Raw genomic sequence first — 13,061 nt, forward strand, 5'->3', positions numbered from 1 at the left:
GAAAGGTCCCTTCTGACCTGCCTTCTGAGATGACAGAGGGAGGGATGGGGAGGCTCTGGGGGGTCCAGAGTGTTGGAATCGGAGGTTTGTGGGTGCTTCTGAAGAGCCTGCCTGCTCTGTCTCCCGTGCAGGGCGCCACCATCCGACGGGATGAGCACTCAGGGGCTGTCGTGGTGGCCAGGATCATGCGAGGGGGCGCAGCAGACCGGAGTGGTGAGTGGCATCAATGCCTACCTGGCCAAGGCGATGGCCTTCATCCCCCGGCCTTCCCCCTTTGGCCACGGGTCTCATCTTCCCCTCCTCTGTGGTCACCTGTTTGGGAGGTACTGGGAGTGGGGGAGTGGGGCTGGAATTCTCTTTCACCAGCCTGGTAGAAATTTGAATTGTTTGAAAAATCTCTCAGACATGGAGAGATGAGGGGATCAGGACTCATGCATGCAGCATGGGCTTGGTGGGTAATTTCTAACTGGGGGGCAGGGACACCCTTCCCCCCACCGAGTTGCACTATTGCGGAAGGGAGGGTGCTCATGTCCCAGATTTGTTTGGGTGGGAAAGAAGTTGCAAATCACGGTGTGGGGAAGAACTCCTGAGCCGGAGGCAAACCTCCTGGTGTGGGGAGCATTATCCCCACATCTGGGGATCATGGTGTGGAGGCTCCGAGACCAGAGCTTCTCAAACGTGAGCAAGCACACGACCCCCCTCTCCCCCTGGCCCCAGCATCTTGTTAAAAGGCGATTCTGATTCAGCAGGTCTTAGGTGGGCCCCAGATTCTGCACCCCGCCCGCCTCCTGGGTGCTGCTAACACTGCTGGGCCAGCGTCCGCTTTCAGTAGCAAATAGGGCCCAGTACCCGGAGAGGCTTGTCATGACAGCGGAGGCCAGGATGGTAAAGAGTTAATGCCATTTTTAAAGAAGCAGAGGTTACAGCAGAAAGAACACTGTCTTTCTACATCAAAATGACTGTGTTTGAACACTGGCTCCATTGCTGAGCAGTGTGGCCTGAGGCAAGCTGCATACTTTTTCTGGATCTCAGCTGCCAACTTGTAAACTGGAGGTTTCACCGGGTGGTCGTGAGGCTGTGATGCCGAGTGAGGCAGCCAGCACGCAGTCGGGACTCCGTTCGTCCCGGTCCCAGCGGTGTCCAGAGCTTCGGGCCCCTTTCCTGTGCTAACGGCCGCCCCTGTGTCTCCTAGGCCTGGTCCACGTTGGGGACGAGCTCCGGGAAGTGAACGGGATCACAGTCCTGCACAAGCGGCCCGACGAGATCAGCCAGATTCTGGTCCGTGCTGCACGTGTGCTGGGGGTTTGGTGTTGCTTTGGGGACCAAAGCCGGGGTGGATCTGGCTCAGTCTCCCTGTTTTCGTGGGAGGGCCGCAGGCAAAGTGGCCTTACAGTGCTCCTGGGTGCGGGTGGGGGACAGGAGGAGTTGAGCTTCCAGTCCAGCGGTTCTCAACCTGTGGGTCGCGACCCTTTGGGGGTCAAACAACCCTTTCACAGGGGTCGCCTAAGACCATCGGAAAACACATATATAATTGCATATTGTTTTTGTGATTAATCACTATGTTTTAATTATGTTCAATTTGCAACAATGAAAATACATCCTGCATGTCAGATATTTACATTACGATTCATAGCAGTAGAATTACAGTTATGAAGTAGCAACAAAAATAATTTTATGGTTGGGGGTCACCACAACATGAGGAACTGTACTAAAGGGTCACGGCATTAGGAAGGTTGAGAACCACTGCTCTAGTCCATCTGCCTCTTGAAGACCCTCTCTTCAGTCATTCCCCTGACCTCTAGCTCCCTTTCCTGAGGACCCTTCTGGGAGACCCCCTTCAAAAGGGTCCCCTCTTCTAAAGGACCAAGGAATATGGACTAAGAGGTTGAAGCACAGGGAGGACCCAAGCAAGGGATTTGGGATCAGACAGTCCTGGGTTTGAATCCTGCCTCCGCCACTTCCTAGTGGTGCAACCTTGGGCAAGTCACCCAGTCATTCTGAGTTTTGATTTCCTCTCCTGGAAAGCAAGGACAGGGATGGTTTCTCATCCCATGTGTGGTGATCATTCGGATGTAAACATCTGGAAAAGGATACAGCATTTCACATCTGTGCTGGGATGTAAACAGCCTCCAGAGTCCATTCTGGGAGTTCAGGTCAAAACTGAAATTGTAAAGAGCCCCAGTCATAGTTCTGTCCTCTGTATCCTCAGCATCCTCCCCCGCATGACACTTCTTGCTAACTTTTAAAAAAATAATTGATGTTTTTTTAAAATGTATTTTTATTGATTTCAGAGAGGCAGGGAGAGGGAAAGAGAGATAGAAACATCAATGATGAGAGAGAAGCATTGATCGGCTGCCTCCTGCCCACCCCACACTGGAGATTGAGCCTGCAACCCAGGCATGTGGCCTGACTGGGAATTGAACCCTGACCTCCTGGTTCATAGGTTGACGCTCAACCACTGTGTCACCCTGAGTGGGCAGCTAACTTCTTATGGTTTGGGGGCAGAAGCAGGCTGAGATGTGAAGGAAGAGAGAAGGCTGGCTCTTTAAGGCTGCAGGCAGCCCCTTCAGTCTTCCTGTCTTACAGCCCTTTCCCTGGTTCTGGGCACCGATCTGCTTGTGTTCCAGGGCGATGCAGGGCCAGGGAGACCAGTGAGAGGTTCTCTCATGGGCTGACAGCTTCTTCCTCCTGGGCCCCCCACGTGGGGGTGCAAGGTCTCTGTCAGGCAGAGGGAAGAGGAACCCCTGGGAAGACAGGAGTGGCCTGGGATTGGAGACCCCACTGGGGAAGATGGAAACGAAGAGGAAAGTACTGATTGGGAACCAGCCCCAAATGAGGCAGGAAAGAGGAAAAGGAAACTGGCCCAGGTTATTAAAAATAACCCAAGAGGAAGGAGAGAGGGCAGCCCTGGGGGGCACGAGAGGTCAGGAGGGATGCAGAGCTGGATTCAGTGTATGCATTGTCCTCGGGGTCTCATTTAAAATCTTATGCCCCTTTGTCTGAAATGCAGGTATTGGCTTTTGAGTTTTGCTTTGTTAGTTCAACCAGTGCCACCATAGAAGGGTGGGTCCCAGGGGAGGCAGTGAGTCTGACTTGCCTCTGAACGTGAGTTTTCAGACCTGGGAAGTGAGATGTGAACTCATGAAGGGCTAGACCTGGGTGATGATGAGCCTGTGCTCTCTCTCCTTTCAGGCTCAGTCCCAGGGATCCATCACCCTGAAAATCATCCCAGCCACCCAGGAGGAGGACCGCTTAAAGGAGAGCAAGGTATGGGGGGAGCTGGAGGGCCGGGGAGGGCTCCAGCCCAGCCTTTGAGACGGGCATTTGGGAAGAGATTGTACATCTGGTCCTTGGAACACGTGCTCAGTAGATTGCCATCCTGTCACAAAGTGATTCATTTATTTGTGCCCTGCCTGTCGGTAGACCAGATTCAACCTAGCTTACTAATACATTTTAATTGAAATAGAAAATTGGGGCCATAAAGAGGAGGAGAAGGTACCCAATGTGCTGGCTTTGGGACCAATTAAGTAACTGCCATTTATTTCGCCGTGTAGCCTACCTTTGTGGGGCACCTCCGCTGTGCCAGGTGCTCTGCCAGATGCTGGCGACAGGGTTGATTAGGAGCTTTGAGGCTTCCTAGTTCAGGGGGAGGCCAGGGAGCAAGCCTTTTATTGCCACGTGACAAATGCTATGGAAAGATTCTCTACGGGGTTACAGGTGCCGTGGAAGGTGTTGCACGGGAGGCACGAGAGAGTGAGGCTTGAAGAGGGTGAGATGAGTGGGTCCCTGGTGAAGAAGAGGTGGAAGGAAGTTCAGGCAGAGGGGTCTGCATAGACAGAAGCTCAAAGTAATGGAGAGGAGTATGTACTGGGGTGGGGTCTGGGAGTGAAGTGGGGGAGGTGGGTTAGGGCTGTCTAATGAATTACCTTAAGGCTTGTGTTTTTGTTTTGTGGTTTTTAAAAAATATTTTTATTGATTTCAGAGAGGAAGGGAAAGGGAGAGAGATAGAAACATCAATGTTGAGAGAGAATCATTGATCAGCTACCTCCTGCACACACCCTACTGGGGATCGAGCCCGCAACCCAGGCATGTGCCCTGACCCGGAATTGAACCGCGAACTCCTGGTTCATAGGTTGGCGCTCAACCGTCTGAACCATACCGGCCGGGCTGTGTGTTTTGTGTGTGTGTGTGTGTGTGTGTTTTAAGGGGAGTGATGCAACCATGTTTGTGTTTTAGAAAGCTCCCCAAGGTAGGCACATGGAGGAGGGTGGAGCAGGTGGAGACTGGAGGCAGGGAGACCTGGTTGCAGGCTGTTGTCAAAGCCCAGTGGAGAGGGGGCTGAGACCTGAGCTTAGGGTGGTGGTAGAGAGGACAGATGAGGGCATTCATTAATTTCAAAAACATTTGGATCTGAACTACCCTCGCAGCCAAGGCAGAAATAACATAATGAATTGCATGCTTTTCTTTTAAATATATTTTTATTGATATCAGATAGGATGGGAGAGGGAAAGAGAGAAATATCAATGAGAGAGAATCATTGATTGGCTACCTCCTGCACACCCCCTACTGGAGATCGAGCCCACAACCCAGGCATGTGCCCTTGACCGGAATCGAACCTGGGACCCTTCAGTCCGCAGGCCGACGCTCTATCCACTGAGCCACACCAGCTAGGGCAATTGCATGCTTTTCATCGGTGGAAGGAAGGGAGCATGCCAATGTTTCAAGAAAGCTGATTCCCAGCCCCACCTCCCAGTACTAAGTGCAAGAAAGAGGGTCATTCCAGCACCTGGCACAGAATAGATGTCAATAAATATCTTGATGAATAGGATTAACAATGGACATTGTGTTTGATGTCAGTTTTTTTTTGTTGTTTTTTAACAAATGAAGAAATAAGGTGTTTGTGGCTAGTTTCTTATTTGCACTCTTCCATTGCATCCCAGGGCAGCCATATATGGGCTCTCACCTGATGCAAGGTGGTTCTTTCTGGAATGAGTTAATGTGGTCTCCAGATGCAGCTGCTGAAGGTTTTCACTTGATACAGGGAGAGAACCTGGTTTTCCAGTCCCTTAGCTCATCCTTCCTAAGTATTTCTTCTTGAGCCAGAAGCTTGATCTGGGTTGTCCATTGAGGATTATACTCTTCTGAGTGTTTGGGACCCTGGTGACACCGGTGGCTTGATGAGGGTATCTGTCCTCGCAGTACCTGGCCAGAAGGTTCTTACTGTGGGCTACTAGCCGAATCCTTTCTGGAGGGCATAAAAGAATATGATTTGAATCTGTCTAAGGCAGTGATTTTCAACCAGTGTGCTGCCAGAATTTATTTATTTATTTCATTTTTTGCTGACAGAATTTTTACAACATGCAATACCTGACTATTTAGTCAGGGGCACTGACCTCTTCTCCCTTAGATTGTCAAATAAAAATATGACAACAGCCAACACAACAATAGCCATCCAGTGTGAATGAATCAAAATTATACCTATTTTGTTTTTCAGATTGGCCAAAAATAAAATATTTTTTGTGTGTGCCACAGAATTTTAGTACTTAGTTTATGTGTGCCCTGAGATGAAAAAGGTTGAGAATCACTGCCCTAAGGAAGCCCTCTGGCCTTTTTTTGGGGGGGGGGTCTATTTGCTGTTAAGTAATTGGGCCCAAATAGAAATAAATAAACCCATGCCACTGAATTATAGAAGAGAACCAGGAAGTGTGACAAAATGCTGTGTCTCCCCACCATCTTCTCTGGAGGGGGTGACTTCAAGGTAAAGGGGAGAGTTGGGGGTTAGCCAAACGTGTGACAGATGAGTCAGGATTGAACTGTAAAAAATGTGGGCGTCAAGTACCCACTGAGAAATGATGGTGAGGAGTCAGTAGCAGTAGTTTTATTGGGATTTGTGTTCTTACCAAACATCTAGATCACTTATTTAACAGATGGCTGCTGCCTTCATTAGGGGCAGTTAGCATATCAGAAATCACATTTGAATGACGGATTGTGCTTGCCTTTACTTTTTGTCCCCAGGACTAATTGTTCATTGTGTATGCTGAGCACAGCAGATCAGGTAATTAAGGAAACGTTTAGGTTGGAGAAAGATATTCAGACATGGGGCCCATCTGTTAATTTTCTGATTCTTGAGGGATTTCCTGACTCTAATATCCAAAATGGTTGAAGAACAATAAGAAAATATGTGCAGTATGTTTCTGATTAGCTAGCTATTCTCAAGGCTGCTTATGCCTTCTAACGGTGAACGGTAGTTGTCATTTGACTTTCAATGTGGCATAGACATGTCCATGTCTCCACGATGAAGGGTCGCCTCACCCAGCCCGTCCCGTGCAGGTGTTCATGCGGGCCCTCTTCCACTACAACCCGCGGGAGGACCGGGCCATTCCCTGCCAGGAGGCAGGCCTGCCCTTCCAGCGCAGGCAGGTCCTGGAGGTGGTGAGCCAGGATGACCCTACGTGGTGGCAGGCCAAGCGAGTGGGGGACACCAACCTTCGAGCCGGCCTTATTCCCTCCAAGCAGTTCCAGGAAAGGTGGGTCTGGGGGTGATGCAAGGGGGTGGTTCTGGAGTGGCAGAGGAATGGGTACATGGCAAACCCACGAATCTCTGCACCACAGCCAGAGGGACACACTGTGTGTTGTTCCCTGAGGTAAGTACCAATTGTACTTGTGTTTGTCCTTCTTGACCCATAACCAGTGGCGATGACTGTTTGAGATTTAAAGAAATGCAGTAGGTCCTCGGGTTACGTTGGAGATATGTTCCTATGGTGCGACATAACGCGATTTTCGCCGTAAGTCAGAACCCACCTACATAAGCACCTACGTCACTCACAGGGAGCACATACACAGCAGTAATGAAGTGAAACAGCAAAAAAAAAAAAAAATTTGAAAGAAAGATAACAATTCCTGACCTTTACTTGTGGTAAATAAATAATAAAAAACATAAAGCACTCATGTACATACGTCGAAATGACGGAACTTTTTTTTTTATAAATAAATGGAGATGGCGACGTAACCACGGAATGACATGACGTCGAATCCAACGTAACCCAAGGACTGTCTGTATATGGAAATCTCTGTTATTAATGTATATTGCATAATACATTCTTAGAGAAAGTTGACAAATAAACTATAAAAATATGGAAGAAGAGGACAAGGAAAAGAAAACTACCCAAAGTCTCACCACCATCTAAACTACATAATTATTTCCTTTTGTGCTTTTTACATGAGTGTTTTGAGATCTTGCTTTTTTTTTTTTTTTAACTATACATTTTGACGCCAGCATTTTCCACATATTGCCTATTAGTTATTGTGTGAGTGTAGTGGCTACGTACTAGTTCATCAGGAGCGACACCATTCATTCATAGGCAGCATGAATGGATTTGTTGTGAATGGAGCTGGCCTGTGCTGGGCATCCTGTGGGCTGCTGTGAACCCCTGTTTTCTGCCCTGGAGGAGCTTACAGTTTAGCTGGAAAGCTACCCCTTCTCCACCTTTCAATCTTCTCCTGTGTTTCACAGCTACAAGCCTGCAATTGTTATCTTGCACATAGACTATCCCTCACATTTCAAATTATTTTCCTAGGATAGATTTCCAGAAGTGTGAGTTCTGGGTCAGAGGGGCTGGCAGTTAAGACGGCATCGGCCTCGCCTGAGGTTTGAAGTCCTATAGACTTCGCTCATGCGTTTCAGTGGTCCCCAGCCAGGACGGCGGCGTCCCCTGAGAACCTGTGGGAAGTGCAGGTTCCTGGGCCCAGCCCCAGACCTGCTGGGTCGGAAGGTCCGAGGTGGGCTCTGCGCTCTTTGTTCTCACCGAGGTTCCAGGCGATTCTGAGGTGCTGCAGCTTGAGAACCAGCTCTCTTTCCTCAGGGGAGCCTCACACCCATCTGCATCTTTGGCTTCACAGGTCTTGGGGGCGGGGGGGGGGGGGGGGGAGGCTCTTTAGCTGCATTCAGATGTGGAAATCGAAACACCTCTGAGAGCCCTGGCGTTTTCTCAGTCGGAGGTGAGACCTTGGCAGCTGCCTCTCCACTGACAACCCGGCTGGATGATGTGTCTGGCTGAGGTCTCCGTTGGGAGAAGGGCGTTAAGTCAGGGTCACGTTCACCCTCAGCCTCTCCTGAGAGTCCTGCTATTTTCCAGCTTCCTCGGAATGGAGGCCAGGAGAGAGGAGAGGGGGCCTCCCTTTCTTGAGAATCGGCCGTAGGACAGTAACAACCAACTGCTGACCCGGGCACTGGGCTGGATCCCTGTGTGACCTTTAGGGCTGGGCAGGCGTCTTCCAGAGCAGGAGACTCCGTGTCTTTCCTGTGAACCAGTGCGTGTCCCTCTTCCCTGGAACTCGGTGCGATGCCGGAGGCCCTCAGGCTGCCAGGCTGTGCCCACCTGTAGGATCCAGCATCAGTTTCTCCAAGTTTTCTGTAAGACCCCCCTGACTGGTTCCGTGGCCAAGCTCATGGGCCTGTCCATCTCCTTGTCCATAGGCGCCTAAGCTACCGGAGAGCCACAGGCACCCTGCCGAGCCCCCAGAGCCTCAAGAAGCCCCCCTGTGAGTAGATTGGCAGGGATGGTACTTAAGGGAGGGGCCGGGGTTAGAACTTGGGGGCTTTGTGCCAAGAAGAAGCAGGCGCTGGGCAGGAGGCAGCACCAAGGGCCTTCTCTGACCTCCCAGCCTCCAGAGGAAGGAGGGAGTGGGGAGAGGGGTGAGGAGAGGAAATGGGGGTTAAGTTGGGGGGAGCTATTCCCTGGAGAGGAGCTCATGGATGACATTAGGGGGCAAATTATCACCTCTCCCAAAATTGTGTGCAAATGTGTGTGTGTGGTATGTCTGTGTGTGTGTCTGACTGTTGGTCTGTGTCTGGGAGAAGGTCCACAGCTTTCATTAGATGCCCAAGGGGCACACTGGCCCTGTCCATTTAGGAACCTCGGATTTGGGGAGACAGCTCTGGAGATCCTGTGCTTCTGTGTTAGGGATCAGATTTGGCAAATAAAAACCAAGATGTTCAATTAATTTTGAATTTCATATAAACAACAAGTCATTTCTTTGCATAAATACACGTGTCCCAAATACTGCATGGGCTATACGTCTACTAAATGCCGACTCCTTGTTTTTGTGAAATTCAAACTTAGCCCATTTAGCCCAGTGTTTTGTATTTTTTCTGCCAACTCCACTCCGCGTAGCACTTTACCTTTTAGAAAACACATCCACTGACCTTCTTCCTTGTAATCGTCACAACAGCCTGTGAAGCAGGGGGCTCAGAGCACCTCCTTTTCCAAGATGGAAAACAGAGGCCCCTGAGGCCAAGGGAGTGGGACGAGGGGGGCCTGTGATCAGGGGCCCAGGGAGGGCCTGGAGAGGAAGACGCTTGCCCGCTGCGGGCTCCTAGAGCAAGCTGCTCCCCTGGCTTGGCGGCTGCTGCCCACGCCCACTCCTCTACACCCTCTACACCCTCTACATGTGCTCTCCATCAAAGGGCTGCTGAATAAATTGGCCTTGAGGCTGCTTACGCCAGCGATGAGCTGGCTTTCTTTGAGCTGCTAATGAGACACACACAGGAAGACTAATTAGAGCAAGTCCTGGTTTAATAACGCAGCCCAGCTCGGATCACAGGTTTGCCGGAGGAGAGAGAGGGGGGACAGATGGAGGGCTCCTCAGGCACATGAGGCCATGGCTGTCTCGCGGCCGCAGGGCCTCCTGTTCCCCTCCGCTAACGCTGTTCCATCTGTCTTTTGTGCAAACCGCAGATGATCAGCCTTGTGACAAAGGTAGGCCTGGCATTTGTCCCCTGTGTGCATGGACAAGGCCCCTTTTCTGTGGAATGTTTCGGGCCGGAGGGGCTTGTTTCCCCCCCACCCCCAACTCTGGGGTGGCTGTGCCCTCCTGCTCTTTGCCCACCTCTCCCTGCTCTGCCAGCTGGTCCAGCCTGCTCCTTGAGGCTGCAGAGCTGGTGGGGACAGGGCTCCGCCTTCCTAGGACTCTGGCTGGGCTGATTGTAACTGGCTGGGTAGGAGGCACGAGACAGGAGCGGGGCAGGGCTAGTGAACCTTCCCTCCTTATTCACAGGGATCCTGACTCAGGGACTGGGATGGGGTCTGCTGGCCCAGAACCTGCTAGGGCCTGGAAAAGTTACTTGAGGAATTAGCATGGAGAACTGAGCTAAACAGAAGAACTTGTTTTTTTTTGGGGGGGGGGGGGCAGGACATGGGATTTCTCCTGAGCCCCCCGAAACATGATCCCAGAGGGCTCTTCCTGACCATCCAGGGGCCGGCACCTCTGGGCTTGGGTCTGTGCCCAGAATGGCTCACTGGACTCCTTCTCTGTTTGATTCGCAGAGACCTGTGACTGTGAGGGGTACCTCAAAGGGCATTATGTGGGTAAGTAGCAGAGAGATCCTGGGACAAATGTCTTCCCCCAACATCCTCTTCTGCGCCATGCACAGCCCACCACAGGCTCCCGGGGCAGGGAGAGGCAGAAGCAAAGCCATCTGAGTGCCCAGCTGGGGCCTGTGGGACCCACATTCCCCTCCATCTGTCAGCAGAGGAGGGACTGGCCTGCCCAGGCCTTGCCTGCCACCTCAACGTTCACCAGCTGCTGACAGCCGAGCCCTGACATGGACCCTCCATTAATACTGATTGTACTAGTCTTGTGATCTCAACTGCAGTTTATTCAGTGGTTACGCCACCACCGTACCATAAAGGAGCCTCTTACTAGTTTCCCAAGCACCTTCGCTTCTTGCATTTTGGTCAGTCTTTTGAGAGACCTGAGAGGCAGGCAAAGAGTTTTTTTAACTTTTGATTGGGAAGTAATTTCAAACTTACTGACAGGTTGTAAGAATTGTATAAAGAACTTCTGCACCCAGATTCACCAGCTGGTTTCTGCCACGTTTGCTGTATCATTTCCGTTTTCTACATATATGCATCTTGTCCTGAGTCGTGGGAGAGTTCGCCACAGACAGCTTGTCCCTTCACCCTTAAATACCTCGGCATGTGGTCCCTAAGGACAAGGACATTCTCTTATATAACCCAGGGCAATCATCACACTCTGGGAGTTTAACATGCACACAATTCTATTATATGCGTGTTTATATATAATACCGTTTATATTAAAATGTTGCTGACTGTCCCAACAACATCCTTTGCAGCGGTTCTCAACCTGTGGGTCGCGACCCCTTTGGCGGTCACACTACCCTTTCACAGGGGTCGCCTAAGACCATCCTGCATATCAGATATTTACATGACGATTCATAACAGTAGCAACATGACAGTTATGAAGTAGCAACGAAAATAACTTTATGGTTGGGTCACAACATGAGGAACTGTATTTAAAGGGCCAGAAGGTTGAGAGCCACTGCTTTAGAGCCTTTTCCCCTGACCCGGGACCCAATCCACACATTGCATTTGTAGATTTATATTTCCGTTTCACAAATAAGGAAAGTGAGGCTCGGAGAGGTGATGACCTACTCAAGGTCAGTCACATGCCAAGTAAAACAGGGACCTGGGACCCTACTTTTGGATGCCGGGTGGTCACCCTTTCACCATGTTACTGTGTGTCTTGATCAACCCCCTTCTGTATCAGGAGGAGGTTGGGAGAGGCCAGTGGGCCTCAGACCCACCTCCAGGTTAGGCCAGGTGGGAAGAGTCTTAAGTGGGAGGTGCTGGGACAAATGTCAGGTGTCCCCTGCCCTTCCCCGAAAGCTGGTCTTCGAAGGAGCTTCCGGCTGGGCCGCAGGGAGAGACTGGGAAGCCCGCAGGAAGGAAAGACGTCTGCAGGAACAGAGCCTCTGGAGCTGCTGACCTATGAGGAGGTGGCCAGGTACCAGCACCAACCCAGTAAGCGGCCCCGCCTGGTGGTTCTGATCGGTAGGTGATGCTGCCTCCCCAGGGTGTGGGCTGGTCTCCTCCCCGGAGGAGCGGGGAGGGAGCTCCGCAGGGTCTCTGGTCAGCCTTCCCTTCATTTCCCAGGGTCTCTGGGAGCCCGGCTGCACGAGCTGAAGCAGAAGGTGGTGGCAGAGAGCCCACAGCACTTCGGTGTTGCTGTTCCACGTAAGAGGGCTGGTGGGGGAGAGGGCGAGGAGAGGGCCCTACACGTGAATATTTCATGGGGCCTGACTCCCTGTATCCATCCTCATCCTTATTTGGGGTCTGAGGGACTGCCAAGCACCACCTGCTATGAGCAGATCATGGGACCTGGGCATGATGGGAATGGCCCACTCTGAGTGGTCCACTAGGACCCGCTGAGGCAGAAGCTGGAGGACAATAGAATTGTATGCATGTTAAACTCCCAGAACTGAATTGGCTTGGTTCCTGCCTGGGATGGGAGGTAAGTCTAGAGCACATTGCAGGCAAAGTAGCAACCTCAAGCGAACACCAAGGGGGCTCCCGCCTCCTTTTCCAAATGGCTCTGACTGCTGTGGCCCCTGCTGTCTGCTGGGTAAGAGAGCAGGGCGGGGAAGCCAGAGAGCCAGCGAGCAGCATTGCCTGGGCTCTCTCTTGTAGCTGGATTTGGCCCATCAGGGTGGCTCCTGAGTCTAGAGGCAGACAGGGATGCTGAAATCCAATAGGCAGATTGGATGTGATGAGAAAGAGGAGAATGAAGAGTGCCAGGACCTACACCAGGAGCTCTTCTGTGACTAACTTGGTCAGCCTTCCTAGTGCCCCTGAGACGAGGGATTATTATCATCCCATACTACAGAGGAAGACGCTGAGGCTCAGAGGGGTTAAGTAACTTGCCCAACATCACACTGTTGGTAAATAGTGGAGCCAAGATTCAAACCCAGGCAGCCTGCTCCAGTTGCATTTTTTTTTTAAAATACATTTTATTGATTTTTTACAGAGAGGAGGGGAAAGGGATAGAGAGTTAGAAACATCGATGAGAGAGAAACATCGATCAGCTGCCTCCTGCACACTTCCCACTGGGGATGTGCCCGCAACTAAGGTACATGCTCTTGACCGGAGTCGAACCTGGGATCTTTCAGTCTGCAGGCCGATGCTCTATCCACTGAGCCAAACCGGCCAGGGCTCCAGTCGCATTCTTAACCAGGCCGCATGACAGCCTGCCTCTCCCTGCCC

General features: G+C 51.3%; 1 protein-coding gene across 2 annotated transcripts in view; it reads left to right on the forward strand.

Moving 5' to 3' along the window:
• MPP3 (membrane palmitoylated protein 3) overlaps window positions 1–13,061 on the forward strand; it is a 30,560-nt gene that overhangs the window by 6,601 nt on the left and 10,898 nt on the right. For both annotated transcript variants that reach the window (XM_036341873.1, XM_036341872.1), the window contains 9 exons: window positions 132–213; window positions 1,193–1,278; window positions 3,193–3,267; window positions 6,331–6,527; window positions 8,477–8,541; window positions 9,738–9,758; window positions 10,326–10,367; window positions 11,688–11,852; window positions 11,955–12,035. In XM_036341873.1, the coding sequence (XP_036197766.1) occupies window positions 132–213; window positions 1,193–1,278; window positions 3,193–3,267; window positions 6,331–6,527; window positions 8,477–8,541; window positions 9,738–9,758; window positions 10,326–10,367; window positions 11,688–11,852; window positions 11,955–12,035 (814 nt within the window). The remainder of the gene's footprint in view (window positions 1–131; window positions 214–1,192; window positions 1,279–3,192; window positions 3,268–6,330; window positions 6,528–8,476; window positions 8,542–9,737; window positions 9,759–10,325; window positions 10,368–11,687; window positions 11,853–11,954; window positions 12,036–13,061) is intronic.

The sequence above is a fragment of the Myotis myotis genome, unplaced genomic scaffold, assembly GCF_014108235.1.
Source record: "Myotis myotis isolate mMyoMyo1 unplaced genomic scaffold, mMyoMyo1.p scaffold_m19_p_17, whole genome shotgun sequence".
Lineage (NCBI taxonomy): Eukaryota > Metazoa > Chordata > Mammalia > Chiroptera > Vespertilionidae > Myotis > Myotis myotis.